This window comes from Narcine bancroftii, chromosome 8 (genome assembly GCF_036971445.1).
Source record: "Narcine bancroftii isolate sNarBan1 chromosome 8, sNarBan1.hap1, whole genome shotgun sequence".
Classification (NCBI taxonomy): domain Eukaryota; kingdom Metazoa; phylum Chordata; class Chondrichthyes; order Torpediniformes; family Narcinidae; genus Narcine; species Narcine bancroftii.
The window spans coordinates 19,042,850-19,067,354 of NC_091476.1; the positions used below are offsets into that span (position 1 = coordinate 19,042,850).

At 37.8% G+C, this 24,505-nt stretch overlaps 1 protein-coding gene across 2 annotated transcripts in view; it reads right to left on the reverse strand.

Moving 5' to 3' along the window:
• The window catches only part of kif4 (kinesin family member 4), a 49,476-nt gene extending 25,969 nt beyond the window's left edge, over positions 1-23,507 (reverse strand). The window contains exons 1-19 of one of the 2 annotated variants that reach the window (XM_069893038.1): positions 23,303-23,507; positions 19,579-19,702; positions 19,320-19,434; positions 18,795-18,985; positions 13,283-13,372; positions 12,790-12,956; positions 12,561-12,655; positions 11,285-11,404; positions 10,433-10,608; positions 9,923-9,984; positions 9,246-9,375; positions 8,741-8,799; positions 5,243-5,348; positions 3,587-3,658; positions 3,096-3,278; positions 2,850-2,953; positions 2,131-2,275; positions 1,368-1,478; positions 682-765 (exon numbers count right to left, since the gene is read on the reverse strand). In XM_069893038.1, the coding sequence (XP_069749139.1) occupies positions 682-765; positions 1,368-1,478; positions 2,131-2,275; positions 2,850-2,953; positions 3,096-3,278; positions 3,587-3,658; positions 5,243-5,348; positions 8,741-8,799; positions 9,246-9,375; positions 9,923-9,984; positions 10,433-10,608; positions 11,285-11,404; positions 12,561-12,655; positions 12,790-12,956; positions 13,283-13,372; positions 18,795-18,985; positions 19,320-19,434; positions 19,579-19,701 (2,133 nt within the window). In that variant the 5' untranslated portion in view covers position 19,702; positions 23,303-23,507. Of the gene's footprint in view, positions 1-681; positions 766-1,367; positions 1,479-2,130; positions 2,276-2,849; positions 2,954-3,095; positions 3,279-3,586; positions 3,659-5,242; positions 5,349-8,740; positions 8,800-9,245; positions 9,376-9,922; positions 9,985-10,432; positions 10,609-11,284; positions 11,405-12,560; positions 12,656-12,789; positions 12,957-13,282; positions 13,373-18,794; positions 18,986-19,319; positions 19,435-19,578; positions 19,703-23,150; positions 23,256-23,302 lie in introns of those variants that run through there. The other variant, XM_069893037.1, reaches the window with a different exon arrangement.
• Between the last annotated feature and the right edge of the window lie 998 nt (positions 23,508-24,505).

The window sequence follows — 24,505 nt, forward strand, 5'->3', positions numbered from 1 at the left end:
TAACACTCCACAGCAAGGACCTTAGGAGCATAGCACAGGAAAGCCCAACAAGAATGGTTTCCAACTCAGCATTCAACCAATTTGGCAGGGTGAGAATGCATCATCATGTGTGATAATTTTATCTGCAACCTCTGGCATCTTAACCCTCTCCTGACTGTTTTTGGGATGGAGAAAAAGAAGATGTAATCAACTCAATGAAAACACTGCTCTCAGGAATCTGATGCTAGTCATCATCAGAATGACATATCAATGCTTGAATATTGTTTCTAGCTCAAAAACTGATGGAAGACCTCAATAAAAGCCCAAACCAAAATTGGATGACAATTTAATTTTAAAATCTTGGATCTGAAAAGCAAACCATCTGCCATTTTGTTTTCAATACCTGCTCATCCACAATCAAGTTTTCTTTTAATTCATTTTTTAAAATCTTTAGTTATCAGTCCAGTATGAGGAGGAAGCCTCACGATTACTGTCAAAGACCCATCACATCTCCTGGACCTCTGCTCCATGGGACGTCTATGAGAGAGGTGCTACCAGATCAATTCGACTTCTAAAGGAAGGGCACACCCATAGGCAGCTATTGTGACAAGTCCACCCCACTAATTCAATTTCTCATTTGCAGGAGGCAGAGCTGGTGAGAAACAATGTTGTTCTCTAGCATCCAAAGCAGTCCATACTCACTTCCTCAGTCTTTCTCCTCAATATGTTTGCTTGCTGTTTATAGCTTCGTTCTAGTTTCAGCAACTCATACTGCCTTTTTCGTTCCTACGGAAATAAACATGTTAGTTCCAAATGTAGTTTGAACATTGTTGGCATCCTCTGCTTTTCTTGCTTCATTAACCAACCAAAACGAAAACCTAAAATAATAGATACAATGCATGAGATGCAACTTGCAAACAGAGGCTGCTGAGCTACAATATTCAGACTCGGGGCCTAATCTTATCTTCATGTCACAATGGGAAGAAAATAGAGTGATTGGACTTTGAAATGGCTCAAGCTGTTAAATGTTCAGTGTTCACGTTAATGTATGATATAGCAGAACTATTTCTCCAGTTGTCACAAACTCACAACCTTGTGGTCTATGTTACAAAAGGGGGAAGTTTGTATGAGGGAATTGTTAAAGCACAAGTGTGATTAATTATAAAGGTAGTGATTCTGGAAGATCCAAAAATAAACCAAACAAAACCAAGAGAACAGAAAAAAGGAAAGTAAAAACAATGAAAGGCATTTAGAACATTGCAGGAGATCCACTTCCCACAAACCAGTAAGTGCTCATAATGGAAGAAGCCAATTCAAGAGGGTGATTTTAAATCTAGCTAACCAGGAACATCTCAAATGCCCAATTTCACCCATCTTTAAACTAATACCTTCTCCTTTAATTGCAGAACTTCCTTGTCTTTTTCAGCTTTCCATCTACGTGATTTCTCAGCTTCCTCTTTCATATGTCGCATTAGTTGAACTCTCTGACATTTCAGTGCCTGCAAAAGAAAACGCCACTGCTGGTTTAAGATCAAAATATCCAGGGAATCCTCAAAACCAGTATGCTAATAAAACTGTATACAATAAAAATAATCACTTCTACGGAGAGCGAATGCATTCTTAAAAAAAGTCGAAGATTAGAGCAGGGAGTGGAGACATAGCTCTTTTCTATTGGGTCCTACTGTCTGGTCCAGTACAGGTTTTAAATGACCCATTGTAGGATCTGATAGTGTTATCTTTTCATTGACAAACTCAAGGAAGTACAGGCCTAAGAAGGCAGGCCCCATGCTTAGCAGCAGACTACTAGGGTTGTAGCTCCAGGCTAGTTTATTGCTGGAGGGGACAGACCCTGTAGCTGCTGCAGAGCAAACAAATCCTCAGCATCTCTGAAGAAACTATTGCTTCTCTTGCTCTTATTGGTGGAGGAGCCAAGCTAATGGCACCCTTCATGGGTCATCACACCAAACAAAAAGTCAACAAAATTTTGTCTATTATGTAAATGACAATGAAGGTATTTTGTACAATTGAGGCAGGAACTCAATGATGAGACTAATCTTACATTAGCAGAACTGTAGACTCAAAAATCTCCAAATTTACATTTCATATAAAAAGATTAAAATTCAGTTATAGTACAAAAGAAAGGTACTTTACCTGAATCTCTTGGTTCAGTTTGTTCACAGTTCCTTCTGTTTTCTCCTTTATTTTAAGAATTTTTGACTGCTCCATTAGCTTTTTTTTAAGGATCGCCATTTCAGCCTCCAATTCTTGGAGACGTTTCCTTCGACGCTCACTAACCCTGAAAACAGATAACCAGAGAAAATTCAGAATATTTTTACACGTCTGGAGTTGTATATAGGCCATATCCAACAAGGATATTATTGAACTCCAGTTTTTGGTTTTTTTTTTAATTATCCTCTTTACTTTGAGCAATTGCTTTGTTTTACAAGTTATCAAGCTAATTTAACCCAAACTCAGTTTCCTAAATTACTGGTCTGGTAACCAAAGCTACACTACCACTGTACCCCTTCACAGTTCATGTAAAGTAATTTCTAATGATAGGCTATCAACCCAAAATATTAATACTGTTTCACCACTTATGCCATCTGACCTACATCAATATTTCTTGTATTGAAGTTTACTTCCCCCATCCCACCACACTATTTGAAGAAATTTCTAACCTTAGTTCTAAGTAAAGTTTGACAACATGCTTACAATAAAAATCTCCATGGCCAGATGAAGCATTTCCAAACAAAATTGTAAATTTCACGTCTGTCTCAAAGATAAATCATCTTGGCATGTTAACCTTTTATACAAGTGATGGTAGAGCAAAAGATTTGATTCCCTGAATCAAGTAGTCAACATAAACTTACTTAGTTGCATTGGTGTCCTTCTTTGTACTGTGTAGTGCCAGCACGAGCTCTTCTTTTTCTTCTTGAAGAGCAAATACTTCACTCTCAAGGGACTTGATGCTTTCCTAGAAAGGAAAAAAAAACTTAAATGAAACCTATAAGTGGGGTTTGGTGCAAAATAACTGTACCATACTTATAAGACCATATACAAGAACATGGCCAAGTTGTTTGAAAAACAATTCAAGTTATCATCTCATTCAAGCTTACCTGGTACTGAACATGGACAGGTTCCATATCACAGTCACCCTGGCTCATTTTCCGAGCCAATTCTTCTTTAAGCACCAGTACTTTATTTAGTTCCATCAACTCTTTAGACAGCTGTGCATGCCTCAATGCATTGCTGGCCACAAAAGGATCAGAATCCCTTTTTTCCTTCAAGTCTCCATTTGCCTACAAACAGAATTTCTGGAAGTCACCAAACAGAACTGCCTCAGACTTTCATGCAATGTTAATACTACATGGTTCACTTAAAGCTGCTTCACAAATATCCAGAACTTAAATAGTTAATCGTGGTAGTATCCTACAACACTTAGTTTACTTCATGGACAATATGAAAGTTTAGCTACAATTCTAGCACAATTGTCAGTCTGACAAGAGATAAATTCATACAAATTTTTAAACACTTCAAGAAAGGAGATCAGAATTAGAATAGATTAAAGCTATATTTGGCAATACAAGAGACAATTAGGGTGACTTACATCAAGATTTTCTTCCATCTGATGTGCCACATCAATTCCATCCAATTCAGGTACAAGTTCTATACATTTATTCTGTACAAAGAATTAAATAGAAATGTTTAGGTCATTTCTTATAAGGTACAAACCAACCATGATTTTAATTAATCTGCGCAATAAATATTCTTCAACTATTCTTGATTGATTCGTTAGAAAGAACTTCCTCTTTGATCTCACTTTTTTCCTTTCCACAAAAGGTATAAAATGAGAGAAAACAATTTTTTTTGCAGTATTTATTCACCCCCCCCACCCCCCAACTCCCCGTCCCAGACGTTGAAAAGACCTTTGACAAGGCCACACATGGTGGGCTGGTTCAGGTTAGATTTCATGTTATCCAGGGCGAGCTGGCCAACTGAATACAAAATTAACTTGATAGTACGAACTAAAGGATGGTAGAGGAGGATTGTTACTCAGAATATAATTAGTAAATACTAAACTTGACCATACAGTGAAAGACTTGCAATGTAAATGTTAGTGCCCTGAAAAGTGTTGTCGAACATAGAGCTTTGTGGTATGGGCAAATAGCACCTCAAAAAATGGTGTCACAGGTTTACAGTGTGGAGAAAGTGGTGTTTTGAAGTCATTGAACATGAACAAGTTTAGAGGAATAGAGCCAAATGGGTCCATTTTGGTTGACATGGACAAGCTGGCCCAAAGGACCTGGTTCTTTGCTGTTGAATTCATAAAATGTGCATTGCTAGCTAGGTAATCTTCATAGTTCAATTTGGGATGGAAACAATTCAATAGTTGACCACATTGGTGTCCAGCAGCACTTTATAGCATATATCATTTCCTCCCTGCTCCCCATCCTGAGCAAGTCGTTGGATACTATCAAACACAAAAACTAGATCAAATAGTTTTATTATTAATCAAAAGTATTATCCCCACACAAAAATATAGAAACATGGATATAGAACATATTCTCTGTCATCAATTAGGAGAAATAATTCTGTGAAGATGAATTAGCAAAGTTTCTCTCCAAAACTTTTGAGTTGAGATCCCATTACTGACACTTCTATTCTGAATGAACTCAAACAATATTTGGACAGGACTTGCCATTTTCGTTACACGCACAGAGTTACTAGCTGCAAATCAATGCTCATTTAGCCAGGCTCATCCTAGTTCAAAGTAGCAAAGGGCATCTTTTATTTACAAGGCATTTGCCTTAAAATTGGATTGTTCCAAAACTGAAGATCTAAACCTACAATATATGGCTGTAGTTTGAATACTATTGCATGATGATCTTTCCAAATTGTTACATTTACACAAGACATTTTTAGCAATACTTTCTTTCACTTGTTAATAAACAAGTCACAATCAGGAAAGTGCTAAGAAGCCACAGAAGGGCTATCATTGCACTAATTGACTGAAGTTCATAGACAGTAGAGGATGCTGGCAGAGGATGCAGAATTGATCCAGTGCAAGGGGGGGGGGGGAGAACATGGCCCTGTTTTGCTTTCATTCCTTGAACTGATCTGCTTGTCACTCATTAGATGACAGGTTACTCATATTAGAAGTCTTCATTATTCAAGCTTTGATCTTTTAGATAAAGTATTACCAATAAAACAAATCCTTTAATCTATCGTTTGTTAGAACCATTAAACAACAAGAAACTCTCACCTCCAAATTGGTAATCATTTGCTGCAGACTACGTAGGGCATAAAGCTGTTCTTTTGCTTCTTCACTGGGTGAGATTTCAATCAGTTTGTCCAAATCCAACTTGCACCTAAGAAAATATGTAATTTTTAAAAAAATAAAAGTTATTTAAAAGAGGCTCGCAAAAATCATTGAGGACCCCTACCACCCTGCATGCAACATCTTCCAGATACTCTAGTCGGGAAAGAGATACAGGAGTATCAGATCACAAGCCACCAGGCTAAGAAACATCTTCCTCCCACTGGCAGTGAGTCTGCTGAATGTCTGATGAACTGCTCACACAATCCCTTTATGATGCTACTATTTATTTAACAATAACATTTATTCATTTTAATATTTGTACATGCATAGGTGCACATGCATCATTTGTCTGTGTTTGCAGTGTTTTGCACAGAGGACCAGTGAACACAGTTTCTTTGAGTTGTACTGATACAATTAGATGATAAATGAACTTAAAAAACCAACCTGATATCCCTACATCATATAACCCTTAGATAATCAGTGCAAAACTGGGATTGGAGATGCACTTGTAACAGCTATGAATTTGCTGCAAAGTTTCATTGCCACCTCAGATTTCTGTGCTGTTTATCCACCACTCAAATACTTGTGAAGCAGGGACTATACATGTTGAGGTATTCGTGACTGAATCAGATAGTAATGACAAATAGAAATTATGCATATCCAAGGCAGAGTGTAAAAATAGCAATGAAAAATAGTAAAGGGCAAGTGAACTTTAAGAGGCAAAATGCTGAACATGGCAGTCGTAACAGAGGATATTTGGAGGTTGCCAGGCAGTAAAAAGGAATTTACAACGAATGCACATATCACTAAGAGCTATTTGAACAACTCAAAAACAGGCATCAAACTACCTGAGCAAAATTGTCAAAAGGAAAGGTGGCCATCCTCTTTAATCAAGGGAAAACTTATTATTCACAGCAAAAGTAATAGAGCAAATTAGGGAAGGAAGCAGTAATGATGATTTTTCTGAACTAAAAGTTGAAGGAGCAATAAACTTAAAAACATGCAAATTTAGGATTGCAGAGCAAATTGAGCATGATGTTCAGTCATAACTGAGGGACAGTGAAGAGCAAAAGTAAAGTGACTCATGACTCAACACTGACAACTAGCAGAGGTCACCCAGAAATAAAGTAAAAACACAAAGCTGGAGGAACTTTGCAGGTCAAGGAGTGCACTTTAGGTAGCAAAAATAAAGATACAAAACCAACACTTCAGACTTGAGTCCTTCAAGGTATGAGCACATGTTGGGACCATTGTTGTTTGTCATCTATATCAAAGATCTATCTGGATGATAACATGGTAAATTTGCAGATGACACAAAGATTGGAGGTGTTGTGGACAGTGAAGGTGGTTTTCAAAAGCTTGAGGGATCTGGATCTGCTAAAAAAAAATGGTAGATAGAATTAATGCAGACAAGTGTGAGGCGTTGCGTTTTGGAAGGGCAATCCAAGAAAGGACATGCACAGTAAATGGTAGGGCACAGAGGAGTGCAGTAGAACACAGGTATCTGGGAATAGAAACATAATTCCCTCAAAGAGGCATCATAGGTGGATAGGGTTCTAAAGAGAGCTTTTGGCATATTGACCTGCATAAATTAAAGTGTTGAGTCCAGGAGTTGGTATGTTATGTTAAAGTTGTACAAGACATCAGAGAGGCCTAATTTGGAGTATTGTGTGCAGGAAAGATATCAATAAGATAGAAAGAGGCTGCTTTTCATCAACTACAGCTTGGCTTTCAATACTATTGTTCCCTCAGTGCTGGTCAGGAAGATCAAACTCTAGGCCTCTGCACCACCTTCTGCAACTGGATCCTTGACTTTCTTATCGGAAGACCACAGTCTGTATGAATTGGAAACATGACCTCCTCACTGATTATCAACGCAGGCACACCCCAAGGATGCATGCTTAGCCCACTGCTCAACTTATTATAAACCCATGACTGTGTGGCCAGGCGTAATTCCAATGCTATCTACAAGTTTACCAATGACACCACAGTTGTAGAAAAAAAAGAATCACAAACAGCACTGAGGAAGCATCCAGGAGGGACATGGATCAGCTCGTTGAATGCTGTCACAACATTGCACTCAACGTCAGCAAAACTTGGGAGACAATAGTGGACTTCAGGAGGAAGTCAGGGGAACATGACCCAATACTCATCAAGGTCTCAGTAGTGGAGAGAGTCAAGAACTTCAAATTCATGGATATCAACATCTCCAAGGACATGTCCTGGAGCCTCCTTGTTGATGCAATTACAAAGAAGGCTCAACAGCGGCAATACTTTGAGGTGTCTGAGGAGATGCAGTATGTCACTGAAGACTCTCGTAAATTTCTGCAGGGTGCATTCTGACTAGTTGCATCACTGCCTGGTATGGAGGCGCCAACTCTCAGGACAAGAATAAACTCCAGAAGGTTGTTAACTTAGCCTGCGACATCACAGGCACCAGACTTCACTCCATTGAGGACATCTTCACAAGGCAGTCTTTAAAAAAAGCAACCTCTATCCTCAAAGACTCCCATCATACAGGCCATGCCCCCTTCACTCTGCTACTATCAGGAAAAAGGTACAGGAGCCTAAAGACACAAAGACAGCTTCTTTCCCACTGCCATCAGATTCCTGAATATTCAATGAACCAAAGACACTGCTTTATTTTTAGTGCACTTTAAACAGTAATATTGTTAGATGGTTATATGTTTGCAATATGATGCTGCCACAAAACACCAAATTTCATAACTTATTCATGACAGTAAATTCTGATTCTGGTAAGATTTACTAGAATGTTGCCCGATCTTCAGGAACCGAGTGACAGGGAAAGGTTAAACAGGTTAGGACTTTATTCCTTGGATCATAGAAGAATGAGGGGAGATTTGATAGAGATATTTAAAATTATGAGGGAAATAGACAGAGTAAATATAGATAGGCTTTTTCTACTGAGAGTAGTTAAGATACAAACCAGAGGACATGGGTTAACAGAAGGGGAAAAGATTGGGGGGGGGAATCTTCTTCAGAGTGGTGGGAGTGTGGAACGAACTTCCAGCTGAAGTGGTGAATGTGGGCTCAGTTTTAACATTTAAGAGGAATTTGGACAGGCACATGGATGAGAGAGGTATGGAGGGCTATGGACTGGGTGGAGGTCAGTGGGACTAGGCAAAAAAAAGTTCGGCACAGACTAGGAGGCCTGAAGAGGCCAGTTTCTGTGTAGTAATGTTCTATGATTCTATGTAGGCAAGGGTCTGAACAAAATGATGGTGGTGGTGTTGGGTGGGGGGAAAGGGGAGAGAGAAAGAAAAAAAGGTGTTTCACATGTGGAAATAAATCCCAGTGGCAAATTCAAAATATGAAAATATTGCATTGTATACTCACAATAGCAATTTGCTTTTCAATTGATGATTCAGGATTTTACACATAGCATGGTTTTAAATTATCTAGAACATATGAGATACATACGCAGCATGCTTTGAAAGTTCACTCAGCTGGCACATCAGCTTCTCATTCACCTGTTCCATCTGAACAAAATAATAATTGTTCAAGTTAAATTACAAACCACAAATATCTACACAAGGCAATTAGGGATTTACAACCAATTTCCTGTAGATCGTTAATAGTAAAACATTTATACACTGCGCCTATTTCACTGTATCATCTTTTGTCACAGGGAGAATGCCAGGTGGGGAGAATTATTGTAAATTTATAAATGGAAAATAAGGACTGTCAATTGATCACTGGTGAGAGCAATTAATACAAAAGGTTAATTGTATCACACAACGAACAAATTAATATATGCTCACAGAATTACTTTTGAGACATGAGAAAAGTAGAGCGCCACACTAAAAATATCTAAACATCACTTCACTGCATGACAGTTGGAAGAAAGGGATGAAGTGGTGTTATGACGGTGCGAAACCATACATTTGTAAAATTTTCACATTGGAAATGCTGTTTGATATCTTACCACCATGACCCTTTCACACATCTGTGTTGTCTGCCCAACGGCTTCACGAAGCTCTTTACTTAGATTTTCTACTTCCTCCCTACGTTTCCTGGTAGCTTCTATAGACTGCCGATTTTCAGATTCATCCATTCTAATCAAACAAAATATGTCTTCCTTATTCACATGCCAATGAACACAAGCAAACGGCACAGACAAATCAAACAGGAACCCTACTGTCACAAATTACCAACTTGAGTTTTTAAAATGTTATTTACAAATGACCACATGCTCTGGAAAGCAAGAAATGAAACTAATTTACAAATTTCACCAAAGCAATACTTAATCATCTTGGATGCGAATGTATTTTTGCTCTCAGTTCTAATTTGCATATTAAATTATGCTTTATTTTATTAAATTGATGAGGATTAAAAAAAAATCCAAATGAAAATTCAGCTGCTCGACACTGAATACTACATATCTGCAGCCTATTCCAGTCAGTCAAATTTAAATTACATGAGAACCCCGATATTATTACCCACAAATTGTGTTACCTAACCAACATTCTCACAGATCAGGATAAAGATCAAATATATTTTGAGTTAAGTAATACAATAGACAAAAGCAAAAACCCATTGGCAGACTATACAAAAAAAGGCTTAAAATAGTAAACGTTTTTTTTTTAAAAATGCCAGACTTACCCACTATTAATTTGAGCTGTTCCTCCATGTGCATGTAGCAATCGGACTTGAAGTTCTTGCACCTAAACCAGACAGTAATCTTTTGACCAAGATCTTTTAATTACATTCAACATTAATGAATCTCAAATAAATAAGCTAAAATTATTACCCACTAGAATGATTAATTAAAGACAAAATAATCAAAGAATACATGGACAGAATAAGTTTTGAGAAATATGGGCCAAACACAGGCAGGTGGGGCTCGTACATGTGGGCTTTTTTGTCAGCACAGGCAAGTTTAGCTGAGGGCTGTTTTCATGCTATACAACTCAAATACATCAGTCAACATAGAGACAATGCAGTTTCCACCAACCCATTCTCCAAGGAAGCATGTGTGATTGCTGCCTCTCATTCCCAAACAGTGCACTGTGTTGGTTAGAGTAAACCAAATCTGCTGGTTATGTGTGGTAGGAGAATGTCAAGTGCACTTAAGTAGGGAAAATGGGATTGATCAGACAGCAAGTATTTTACCTGTTGTTTAAGACGTTGGAGTTCAGCAGCCTGGGGATCAAAGTTAACCACAGGCTTATTCTTTATCTTCCTTGCTCTGTCTGCATAACGGAGAGTGTTTAGAGTCTCCTCAAGATTAGAATCAGCAGGACTGACACAAGCTATCATCAATGTGTGACTGTTTCCACCGAGTGAATCTAAAAAGGCCAAGAATAGAAAGGATAATGGTATCAGTTGAACTGAAATGAGACTGCAGTAGGCAGGATTTTTTATTCTGCAGTGAAAGAACAAATAACAAGAAAAACAAACCCATCTTCTCTATTGCAAGTCATTACTGCATCCATTGAGCCATTTTACATCTGGACAGTAGGCTTAATTTTGGTGAAACAGGAAAGTGGGTAGATGTTGTGATTGCAATAAATATACCCCTGGAGGAACTTTCATTTTGGTAGCTGTCCACACTGATGGCAACTCAAGGAGTTTATTAAATTATTTTAATCATTTAAGTCATGTCCTAGAAAATCCACTTGCAAATTAAGCTTGTCCGAAACAGGAATTGTCTTGATAATTTATGGAACCCACAACATATTGGTGCATAGTCAACAGAACAGACAAGCAAGTGAGAAATGATTACTTGGCTATGCTACTTTGACTAATGGAAATCTGTACAAGGAAATCATTTTGAAAAGGAGAAACACCAAACAATGCACAACAAAACAAAAGCAAAAGTACCAAGCCCAAGAGAAATTTCAGTGCTCTTCCTTCCCCGCATTTGAAGAGGAAATACCGCAATATGCTAATACAAATATTTGCTTGAACTCCACACACACACACACACACAAACCTCCCAATACTTAAATATCAATATCTCACCTTGAAGCAATCGTGTTAGCTTTGAATCACGATATGGTACGAAGCCTTTACGATTATTCTCATCTCCAAGTGCACTGATGACATTACCAAGGGACAACAATCCACGGTTGATGTTAATTCCTGCAATATTGAGACTATTAGATTATCCACAGGACACAGACCACAAAACTGATTGCATAATGGCATAGAAACTGCTTGGTTACTTAGTAACATGCCAATAATTGTTAAGTGATCTAGTGATCCCAAGGATCACTGTACAGCATGAGATCTGGAGATCTCACCACAACAGCCAGGGATCTCCTGCTCAACAGCACTAAAGGAGTTCAAGGTGGAGGCTCACTAACATTGTTCCAAGACCAATTAAGGAAAGACCGTTGAAAGATTGGGACAAAATGCAAATACAGGAGGCTAAATTGAATAATTCTCCATCTTATTTTTCTCATGTTAAATAGTTATACAAGTTATTCTAGTTTTTTCTAACTCAAGTTGTGTTTAATTGCGGAAAAGCAGTCTTTGACGTGTCTGCAATTATAGATAACCATTTATAGATAAGAGAAAGAGTGAACATCATGTAGTAAATTGAATTAACTGAAGAGCAGCTCCTGTGATGGAGACCTCAGGGAAAAGGCCAGGAATTATTCCTTCTGGCTGAAGGAAACAAATAACAATTCTTATCTTTAGCATCCACACTTCACTTGGTCAAGGATATGAGAGGTTCTCAGCTGTTTGATTTCACATAATTCCTGACTACATACGATAGGGCTGCAGTAGTTGGATTTAACCCATTACCAAGTTCTGCTGAGTGCACACCGATTAATTGTGTGGTTATAACATACAATCCAAGAGTGCTTCACAAAAAATGATTTATTCTGCTCTTCCACTATCTTCATTCAAACAAGCTATTGTTTAGCTGGTTAAATCCAGAGGAATGTCCATCAACATCAGGGAGAGTAGTAAACCTCTTGTCAGAAGACATCTTTTGTCAGGATGACAGCTACATCATCAAGAACTCAGTCAGTGCAGTGCCACCAAGGCATGGTGGACTGTGTGAAAGTTGTCAGCTTTAAGATCTCCACTGCGTTAGTGGAATATTTAAAGAAGCTTTATTTACAAATGACCATTTTCAAGTTTAATATGTGAACTCAGACACAAAGACTTAATATTGTCATGCAAGAGGGAAGTTCTACGCAATATATTTAGAACCCAGGGTTACAGCACATACTTGCATATTCCTTATACGATTTTGTGGTAAAAAAAATTTCCAAGATAAAATTACCTTCTTTCAGGCGGTCACCTTCTGCTTTGGTTTTCTTTTGGCGCTCTGACCCTGCTAGGTCTACCAGATGGAATTTGGAACGTATGTAATAGTTTCTATGAAGATAGGATGCAAATTACTCTGAAATAGTCTTGTATTTTTAAAATCACATGTATTAATACACCTGTATATTAAAATATCAACATTTTCACCCTTTGGAAAAGAGGCAATTAAAAATAAAACAATTTACTTATCACTTTTCTTTCTCTGCTCAACAGTAATAGTAAAAATGGCATGCGATCGAGATGACTGGGAATTCATAGCTGTTGCAGCGACTGTCCTGGTGGAATTCCCTTGTTCCAGGCAACCCACCATTTCCATTGCAGTGTTTACTTTCTTTTCCATTAGTCCTACAATCTGAGAGATTGAAAATAAAAAGCATTTATAAGATAGTGATCTCAAATCAGGAAGAGAAACACATCAGAAACACTAAATCTGCCCATTGACTATTCCACAAGTTTGCATTCAATCCTTCAAAATGTAGAGTGCAATTTAACGAGAGTATTACCATACAAAATGTAGGTTCTTGTCCATTTCAGACTGATGACAATAACAAACAAACTAGGCAAAATATCAAATTACATCTCAAGTCCAAAAGTAATAACTTATCTATTTTACATAAAATATTAAAATATTTCAAAGGCATATTCTAGCAACTGCACAAAAGGAAATCTTATGCTTACCTTTATTCCTTCTTTGGGATCTTCTCTAATGTGGATCTGTGATTTTTCCCGAGATGAATCCAGTAGATCTAGAATCTCTTCATTGTAAATCTTCGAGAATGACAAGGTATGCAATTTTAACACAATTGTAACAACTTCAAACAATAGCTCAGGCTAAAAGAAATACACCATTTTACCCCCCCCCCTCCGCCACCCACCAAAGAAAAAAAAAGTACCTGCAGTACAAAATTAAACAAGTCTCCACAAGACAAAAGCAATTCTCAGTTAAGGAATAATTTCCATAAAGAAGCAGGTTGTTCAGGAAATAGGAGGCTCAAGTTACAGGGATAATCTGGATAGGCCAAGTCTCTGATCCGCATGGCCATTACCCTATTCTGGGTTTAGTGTTACAGACATACAAATGCCCAGTATCAGTTGCTACATTGCCTGTTATGCCGTGTATTAAGTTATTTACAATTTATTCATGTTAGGAAGCTTCTCCAAAGCACTGGCATAGATCAGAGTAAGTTATTTTACTTTTGTGGAAAGGGAACACCCAGGCAAATAGTATTCAACTGTATCCATCAAACAAAGCAGGAAAGGAACCTTCTTGATCAGTGCTATACACTTCTTTTTAAAATATTTTTGTTGGTGTTTATATTATACACTGTAAATACTTAAACAGTAGCTATATATTGTGCTACAAGATTCAAAAAAAATTACAAAAAAACTGATTAAAAAAAATCCAAAGCATAATCATAAATAGAAAAATAGAATTAACTACACACAAAAAAAGAAAAAAAATAATCAAACCCCCTACCACTAAGCAAGGATAAAAGATAATATTTAAGAATCAAGTGACAACTACTTGGAAATGGACAGCACAGCACCAGTTTCAGAACCCTAATTCTTGAGGGTAATAGTCCATAAATGGGCCCAATATCTTTTGGAAGTTAGTATTTGAATCTTTAATGGCATATCTAATTTTTTCTAATCAAACAAAACATCATATCATTTAACTATTGAGTACGTGTAGGTGGAGTATCATCTTTCCATTTAATCAAAATTGCACATCTGGCTATCAATGAAGGATAAAAAAAAATTTTGAGTTGGAATCAGTAAAACATCAACTTGAAATTAACAAAATACAGCAATTAAGTTCTAATTTAAACTTGAGAATCATCGATTAGATTTTTTTTTATTTTATTTTTTGTTTTTCAAAACCAACATAATTTCACTTTTGAAAACAATCATTTTAACATTTACACACTCTTAGTACAAATCACTGAGTTTCAGATATGACAATTTACTTGCAATTCCCCTCCCTCCCCACAAAAACTAAAGAGACAGAAAATAATAAAGAAAAAACAAAAATATTCAGTATATCGCAAGTCTTTCCAATCTACTTCACTCTGAGGTCTTCCCTGCTGTTGTTTTTACATGATTTATCAGATTTTCTAACCTGTGGGCTGTTATTATAACTGGGCACAAAAGTGCTCTCAGTAAGATTGCCATATTTTGGCAAAAGTATGCTATTTATTTCTTAAATTATGTTATTTTCTCCATAGGCACATAGTTTTGCATCTCCCGAACCATCGAGTGATGATCAGAAGGAAGTCGGACTTACAGGTGATCGCAATACATTTTTTGCTACTGATAGGGCAATGTCGATAAACTTAATTTGGACATTTGTTAATTTTCTGCCCACGTCCTCCAAGTTTCCCAATAAATACAACTCTGGGTCCAGCGAGAAGTCTACTGTAATCGTGGTTAATATGTTAGATAATTCAAGCCAAAAGGGTCTCACCTTCTCACAAGTCCATGTGGAGTGTATAGAAGTACCAATTTATAATTGACACCTAAAGCACATTTTCAATATCCTTGGTTTTCCTTTATGTAATTTTTGTGATGCAAGGTATAATTGGTAAGAAATTGTATTGTACTAATCTTAGTCCAACAATGTTACACTTTCCCTACTTAAATCTGACCAACACTCTTCATCGATCGTTATTCCCAAGTCTAACTCCCACCTCTCCCTCGATCTTTGTAGGCCCGGTTTTGTGCTCTTAATTTGAAGCACAAAATATACTCTGGATATAAATTTGGGAGTGCCTTTCAGTCGAAGTAACTCTTCCACTTCATTCCCCTCAGGTGGGGTCATTGTGGGGCCCAATTTTTCCCTCTGAAAGGATCTTAACTGGAGAAAATAGTGAAAGGTTCCAATGGACAAACCGTATTTATCCTTCAGTTATCCAAAAGACACAAGTTGTCGATTTTCATAGAAGTCCTAAATATTTTGGATCCCCTTTCAATGCCAAATATCCAAAAATTTTTGCCCAAGTTCATAGGCATAACTCATTGCATATCAAGCGTACTTTTGGCGATATTACAATATCTTTACCAATACAATCATTAATTCCCTTCCAGATTCTTACAAGATGCTTTAGAATGGGGTTATCTATTCTTTTACTTATTAATTTGGTATTTGTCTTATAGATGAAATCCTTCATCACCTTCTCCCCCATATTAATCCATTTTGGTGGGTCACTTTCAAATAAAGATGCGAGGAACCTCGACTGGGCTGCTAAGTAGCATTTCCTAAAATCTGGTCATCATAGCCCCCCGCACCCCCTTCATAATTTCAAGCTAATTTGTCCATGAGATCCTGGAGACTTTGCCATTCCAACAAAAAGTTCTTATATTACAGTTCAGTGTCTTTAAAAAAAATTCCGTGGCAGGTAAATAGGGATGGACTAAAAAAGATACTGCAGCTTTGGAACACCTTCACTTTGATACAGTTCACCCTGCCCATTAGAGTGATAAACAGGCTTCTCCATCTATTTAAATAGTCTTTGATTTTTTGCAAGAGTTCAGGGGGAGGGGAGGTGTAATTTAATTTATATGTTTCCTAGGTCAATTGTTATCCCTAGGTATTTTATACTAACCATCTGCCATTTAAATTGACTCCTCTTGTTTATATCTCCCATAATACAAATTAGTTAAGGGCATAATCTCACTTTTTTCCCCAGTTTACTTTATATCCAGAGATTATACAATATTCTTCCAGGGTGGCCTATAGTTTAGGCAAAGATTCAGCTGGTTCCATCACATACAACAGCACATAGTCTGCAAATACATTTATTTTGTGTTTGGCTTCGTCCACCTTGAACCCCCTTATGTTTGGGTCTTTTCTAATGTATTTTGCCAATGACTTAATAGCCAATACAAACAATCCTGGAAACAGCAGACAACCCTGTCTGCTGGAACTACTTAAGGGGAATATCGACAAGATTTGTCCATCATTCATTCTGGTGGGTAAACATAAGCTAAGTGAGTGGGTAAAGATTTGACAAATGGAGTACAACATCAACAAACATGACCATTCACTTAAAAATAAATTGGAGTATTTAAATAGTGAAAAATTGCAGCACGTTTTCGTGACCTGAAAGTGTTTGTGCATGAATATCTAAAAGTTAGTTTTCAAGTGTAATCAAAAAGCCAAATGGGATGTTCCCTTCACTGCTAGTGGAATTGAAATAGGGAGCAGGAAGTTTTGCTGCAATTGTACAGGGCGCTGGTGAGACCAAACGGAGTAATATGTGCATTATTAAGATGTATTGGCTTTGAGGTAATACAGAGGCAGCTCACCAAGTTGATTCCAGATACGAGGCCATTATCTAATGATGAAAGATTGAATCACCAGGAACTCTATTCATTGGAGTTTAAAAAGATCTTAAAGGGATCTTACAGAAACAAAATTATGAAATGAATTGTAAAAACACAAAGATTGGTTCCACTGGTTGGGGAGACCAGAACTAGGCAACAGAGCTGCAAGATTATAGAAAGCAAGTCTAGGCAGAAACCAGGAGGAATGAGTTCTCCTAAAGAGTAGTGAATCTCTGAAATTGATGGTCCAATAAAGCAGTTAAGTCACCCTCATTAGCTATATTTCAGGCACAGGTTTTTTTGAATAGGAAAAGAGAGTAATGGGAACAGGTGAAAAAATTGAGCAAAATCAACAGCCAGATCAGCTTTGACCTTGTTGAATGGCAAAACAGGATTGATGGGCCAGATTGCCTACTCCCATTTGTTGTGTTCTTACATAAAATCCTTCACCATTGAACTTAGATTAAAGTTGCATGCCTCTCACAAAAGATCCCTAAGCTCCATTTCCATTGTATACCAAACAATTTTTAATTAATGTCACTCAAAAAGATTACATAGTCATTTTTATTTTACTGGTTGAAGTTTTCTGCATATACAAATTAGCTGTGGATTTTTCTGCATCACAGCAGCAAACATTATTTTTATTTTTAAAAAGTGTTTAATTGACTGGGGGGGGGAGAAACTACGGAGAAAGTGACGAGTCTTTCCCCACTTTCACAATCTGAAAAGGCTGCAATTGGAATGGTCAATTGAAACCAAATTTATTCTAGCATCCGAGGACTGGAGGAACTCATCCAGTCAGGCAGCATCCATAGAGAGAAAGATAGTCAACACTTGTGCTAATACATTCCTGAAATGTCCTGACCCCAAACATTAACTATTTCTTTCCTCAGATATTGTCTAAACCTGCCAGGTTCTTCCAGCACTTTATGAATGGTTTCAGTTTTCCAGCATCTGCCGACTTCTTATTTAGCTTTGTAAGCTATATCTAATTTGTCAAAATATTGACGAGTACCAAGATCTTAACATTGATATTGATTTTCTCAAATTGAAAACAATACATGCACTTATATTGCAAGCTAAATTGCAGGATCAGTTGCACAAAATTTGATATTAAGACAAACATGATTAGTGCAGATGATCAAGTGTTTGGCTAAAGATAATGATATCGAGCTGCATTTTGAATGAAGAGCTAGATACAAATTTAAGAAAGTAAAAGTTTACAATACTGAAGGAATGACTGCAAATCAAATTTGGAACTCAATGGCTAGAGTAGGTGGAGTTGATACATGCACAATGACAATGCAGATTACAGATACAAGAAGGCCTTGGAGAGAAATGAAACCAAGAAGCAAGGCAGAGCCTAACCAGAAGCCTTCAATTCATCAGGTACAGAAGTGTCAGACAACTAGGACTATATTAGAAATCAAGTGGTGTTTTAGAAAATAACTGAAAGCATTAAAACTAATTGTATACTGGGAAATCCCAGAGAAGAGATGCGTGAGCCTTCCGCAACCCAGAGGGTTAACAAATGAAGAAATTAGCAATTTCATTGAAGACAGAGAAGCACATTTCAAATGGTCCTTTTGGAGACATATCTGAACAATTGCACTCAGCCAGACTCATATTTAGATAATGCCAGAGAAAAATGGTTTGTTACAGGAATGGAGACAATGAGCAGGCCTTCCCTACATTCATGAAAAAGCAAGTTCCTTTTTCCTACACTATTGATTGCTGGACATCAATTTTGAGAAACACACAGAGTAATAAACAGAACAAACATCATTTGAGATTTATGTAAGCATAGAGAAGTTAACAATTTTCCCGAAATGGTCATAGTAGACACATGACCGCATTCCTTCCTCACCTCTAGATAGGAGACTTTTAATGCAAAATCATTTTCTGAACTTTCTTCAATTAACTTAAAGAGCATATTTATTACTCTTGGAATGACACCAACACTTGGATCTCCCTCTTGTCCTGACGTGTACGTGCCACCCATTGAATAGGTCTTTCCAGAACCAGTCTGTCCATATGCCAATACCGTAGCATTGTATCCTAGAAAAGTACAAGAGACAAGATAAAAAGTCTGTGATGTTATGTGGACAAGACCAACATAAAGTATGCACAAGGATTTGCTCAGCAGTCGAAATACAGCCACATAAAAGTTCCAATCTTCAAGGAAAGAAAGTAGTAGTTGACTGAAAAATAGTATTCACATCGATCTAAATGCATCCATTCACTAAAAATACTTATGAACACGAAGACTGAATCTGACAACATCTCCATGAACAAAATGATCAACTATGTGGCAATTGGAATAGTCAAGATTTGATCTCCAATGTGAATTAACATACAAAAAAAAATTCAACATGTTCTTGATGATTAGTACCTTTGAATATTCCTTGAATAAGAGGATAAACTGTGACATTAAACACTTCTTCTTGCTCTGCACAGGGGTCAAAGACATAATCGTAGGAAAAACATTTGTCAATTCCCAAAAGTACCTGGAATAATGAAAACAATAAAGTAAATCAAAAATTGAACAAGAAATAACATGATGTCCCTTCTTGCTTAACTATTTGTAAAAAAAACCATTTCCACCAAAACACAATCCAATTGAGCTACTAAACGAATCGAATTATTATTACCTGTGGCTCTCCTGGTGTAAACGTTAAGCACATCTGACAACCTTCATCAATTTCTTTAAGAACAAGCGGTCGACAGCGCAAGGCCACACGGACTGGAATAACTTTTTCTTCTTCTCTTACCATTCTGACAACAGACAAGATTGAGTCAAATTGCTAGGTTTACATTTTAATCCAAAACTGTAATGCATCAGCAGCAAACACGGCACTAGATCCTGGTTAGTTCCATTGACAAGTGTCAGATTTGGGTAGACAAAGGTAGTAATTACCAAATTAAATCCTGACAAGACAATAATGTAGAAAGCAGTTCAAGAAGTCAAGTGTCAAGAATGAAAGGACAATAACTATTATGCACATTATCAAAATGGAACAGAGATACACCCTAACCAGTGGAGTTGAAAAGTGCACATCTTACATAGATTTAAATGTAGAAAGAGAAACCAAAAATAAGACAGTTTAATACATTTAACAGCAAACTATCTACTTTAGGTGTGTATTACATTCAATACAAAAATGTACAACTTACTGCTGGACCAGACTTGGGCAATTTTGTTTACTTTTCAGAAAAATGTTGCAGTCATTGAATCTGACACCAACTTATTAGAATGCCCCCCAAAAAAACCCTGCACACTTAAGAGTACAGGATAAAGTGCACTAAATTTTAAATTTGCAGGCCCCATCTCATGTCTGAGAATGTTTACAGCATTGTTAAAGAATTTTAAAAAAAATCAAGATATTGTACAAAACACACAAGAATATCATCTAAAGTTAGGTTTCAAAGATACTCTCTGAACTGTCATAGCAACATATGGATAACTATATCATGCATAGATCCTTCTAAAAGGCACTTTATGAGACTATAGCCCCTTTCACACTTACATCCCACTAAATGGGCTGTTCAGTGTCCTGGGATAGGAATGGGGGATTGGCTTTCCACACTTGACCACTCCACACTGAACACTTTCACACTTGCAAGGAGCCATCTCCAGGATTAGGACTGTTCTACCTTCTACTGGTGACATCATGTCACATCGAGTGATCTGAAATCCTTATCAATGTATTATGATCTTATATTTGAACAAAATTAATCATGCCTAATTATAACATAATTAAGCTTTATGTACAGCACAGTATGAGGTATGAGCCCGACAACCCCTATTGTGCTGACCTATATAAACCTTTATAAAGGGTCCGTGGGAAAGTGCTAGGAATAACAGACAATTTTTAAACAGTGGGAAAGTTTGTTGGGCAAGAGCACACAATTTATATAGCATGGGAAAGTTTGTAGTGCTATAAGCACACAATTTATAAATACCGTGGGTAAAAAAAGAGATGGCAGTTCAGCATTCCCAGAATTCCATGCAGCAGAAAAAAGGTTGTATGCCCGGCTGCATGCACAGAGGTTTCTCTGGCATTCTAGGAAATCCGGACCGCCATTGCTTTTCCCTGCAAGGTTTTTATAAATTATATGCTATAGCGCTACCAATTTTCCAATGCTGTTTAAAAATTGTCCACGATTGCTATTTATTCTCTCTCTCTCTCTCTCTCTTGGGATCACTTGCAAGTGTGAAAGGGGGTTAAGAAACATCTTCCTGAGTCTATAAAATACATAAAACATAATGGATTCATGAACATCAGTAATCTTGGATAAAGCAGCAAGTACCTGCCCTAGTTACCCACAAGTGACACTCATTTTATCAATTGTTCATTACAGGTTTTGGATTACTACCAATTGCACTCTAAGCAGAGATCTTCCACTGTTTGATCAAGTTAGGGTTGCATTATTTTATAACAATGTGTGGATGCATTATTAAATACCAGTAGATAATACGCAACTTAAACAAGCTGCAGCAAGAGCAAGTAGCACAGAATAAATATACAACTCAGCTGCAGAAATATTGGGTTTTATAATGGGCCAATTCAGCAAATATTAAAAAGCCCATTATTTTACAATTAAACTGGCAACAGTTTACAAGCCATGAAAATAGTGTTTTTTTAAAAAAAGAGTCAGTGGGGTTTTCTTGAGGATGAACCATAAAGCAACTAGTCTATCCAATCTTGACAATGAGTTCACCCCAAAATGTCAACAATTATTTTGCCTCCCATTGATTCTGCTCCACCTGAAGTTTCTCCAGCAAATTGGTTTAGCAACAAATAAAAGGTTGCATGGTCCTTTTAAAAAGATCAAAAACTTCCAACTGTCTTAACTAACATCCTCCCTCAATCACTATTAATAAAAGTAAAATGAATGCAAATATTCATAATACTAATATATTTCCCGTATATTTTGTAAATAGTATTGTTGAAATTAAAGTAAAACCACTCAATGATTAAATTGCTGTTTGCAAGATTTCTTTGAGATCTGCAAATGACATAAACTTAAAAAAAAATGAGCTTTTGATACTTTTAAAAAAAGCTCTCATCCCAATGGACATAGACATGTCAGAAACACATTTGACAGGAAAGATCCACAGGGTGACCAAAAGCTTTACATAAGTAAGAATGAAAAGCATTGTCTGAAGATGTTGAAAAGGTTTCCAGGAAGAAACATAACAAATAAATGTAATTGCCATGAGTGGAGTAATAGCCCAAGAGAACAACAGGAGGCTAAATAAAAAAGAAACCTTAGGAAAGCATTGGGATGGAGAAAGAAAAATGAAACTTAATAAGAGATTTAATTTAACATTTCAAGGCATGGAATTGGTGGCAGAGAGGCAACAGTGAAGCCTGTGTGATGCATGTGACAGTATATAGATACATATAGATAAGTTGTTGGGAGATAAATTGGGAAAGGTTTGTTAGCGTTGGTCACATATAAACACTTTAAAACAGATCTTATTTAAATTCTGGAGCTCTGACCCATGGTAGATGTATTGGCTCCAGAGCTTTTGCAAGACCTTTTGAAGAGTGCGCAAGTGACTTCACGAATGGATTGTTGTTTTCTGAAGGCAACAGATGAAAAGAGCATGCTGGAGCTGCTGCTGTCTGGAAGACAGGGTCATGTGGTCTTTGCAAGCAGAGAGAGTCAAACAGGCTTTCTCTCTGAGAGTGAGACACACACACATAGATTACAGCCAGCAGAAGTAGCTGGGATTGGAACAGGACAAGCTGGCAAGCCCATTTGTAAGATGGCCTGGTCAAAGCCCTTGTGGTTCATGTAAGAGGAGAGGACAGGCTGTTTAATGTTCCACTTGGAATAAGGGAAACAAAAAGGCACTCTGTGGTGACCTGAAAGAAAGAGGTCATCATCTGGAGAACTATGACGGGGAAAGCCTGCAACCAGTGAGATTGGCCTGTGGTGCAAAGCACTTTTCTAATCTTAAATATACATTACACACACCTGCACTTAGTATTAGAGAGAGGGGGGGGGGTAAATTAAGTAGGTTAAGCAAGAAGTTAAAGTTCAATTCTAATTAAAAGCTACTTTAAGAAACCCTGTGTTGTGCATATCTATGGGTGCTGGTTTTTGGGGTCCTCTGGACTCCTGAACAGTATTCCGAGCATGAATGAGCTGGAGGGTCTTTGCAGACGTCCAAAATTAATCAACAATTGGGACGAATAAGAAAATGATTCACCTCATCCCGACGCCCACTTTCATTCAAAAGAACAGCGCATTTTGGGGGCCAAGCCCCCCGCCCAGTGGCCCCAAACATCGCAGGCCAAGCGTTCTAAAAGCCTATCGAAGGCCGGCATTCGGAAGCCACGTCCCTGACGCAACTGCATTTACCTCCTTCCCCGGGCAGATGCGAACTCCCCCGCTTCAAGTTGCTCCCGCAATTCCCACCGACGTTCAGTCCACTAGGCCGGGCCGGGCCGGGGGTGGGGAAAGAGGAGGAGGTGGGGGGGGGTGAGGGGGTTCGCCTGTCTCCGGACCGAACTCCGACCAAACCGCCCGCCGAACTGATCCACATTCAAATCCTCCGCCAACCTCAGCTCAGCCAATCACTGACCGCGCCTGCGCCCTCGCACGCGCGACGCTCTTGACGTCGGCTCCTCGCATCGCATTGGAGGGGACGGTTGCTATAGGAATGAGGCCGCGCGACGGAGGGGGTGGTGGACAACGCCGCGGAACTTGAACCGTTTTCATTTGGCGAGCACCCGGTCAGAGCCCCCCCTATCGGCCTTGTGGCCGGATTTGCAGGGCAGGGGGGGTAGGTGCTAAGGGCTGGTCGAAGTACATGGGAGGCAGACATTGGAGAGATGGGTCTCTCACTTGTTTAAAGGAGGTCAGAGATTTTTCTTTCCCGGTGAGACAGGGAAGAATTTTAAAGGAGATTGAAAGTCAGATTTTCTATTGGCAGGGGTGTCAAACTCAAATTCACAGAGGGCCAAAATTAAAAACTTGGACTAAGTCGTGGGCAAAACTAAGTATTTATTGAAAATTTTCAACAACATCTGCATGTTTTCTCTTCTTTCAACATATGTAATGTTAAACTTTTTCTTATTAAAATAAATGTTTAATAGTAGTTTGGGTTAAACTCTTTCCAGAAGAAGCATTAACAAATGAGAAATAAAATATTCAATAAAAAATATTTCTCTATAGCCTTTAAGCTCCTTTTAAATGTATTTTTTTCACAAGCCAACAAGTCAAAAAAATAACAACTTGCTTCAATGAAAATCCAATCTTTCAACTATGAACAGTCCAAAGTTAACCAAAGAAAATATTAATCAAAGCTTCGCTTGCTACACTGTGATTTACTCTGATGCACCTGGGTCTAAACCAGATACTTGGCATCTCTTCTTGGATGCAAGTTCATCAAACTCTGGGGTCAGAGTTTGCCTCCCACCTGTCTTGAAAGGTCCTGTTTTCTGTCTTTCGTTTGGCCATTTTTCGTAAGGGGTTTATTACATGTGAGTTGGGTGACAGGTCGCAGATACTAATGAAAGTAAAGAGAGGAGGTGGGGGCGATTAGCGGGCTGACACCAACGC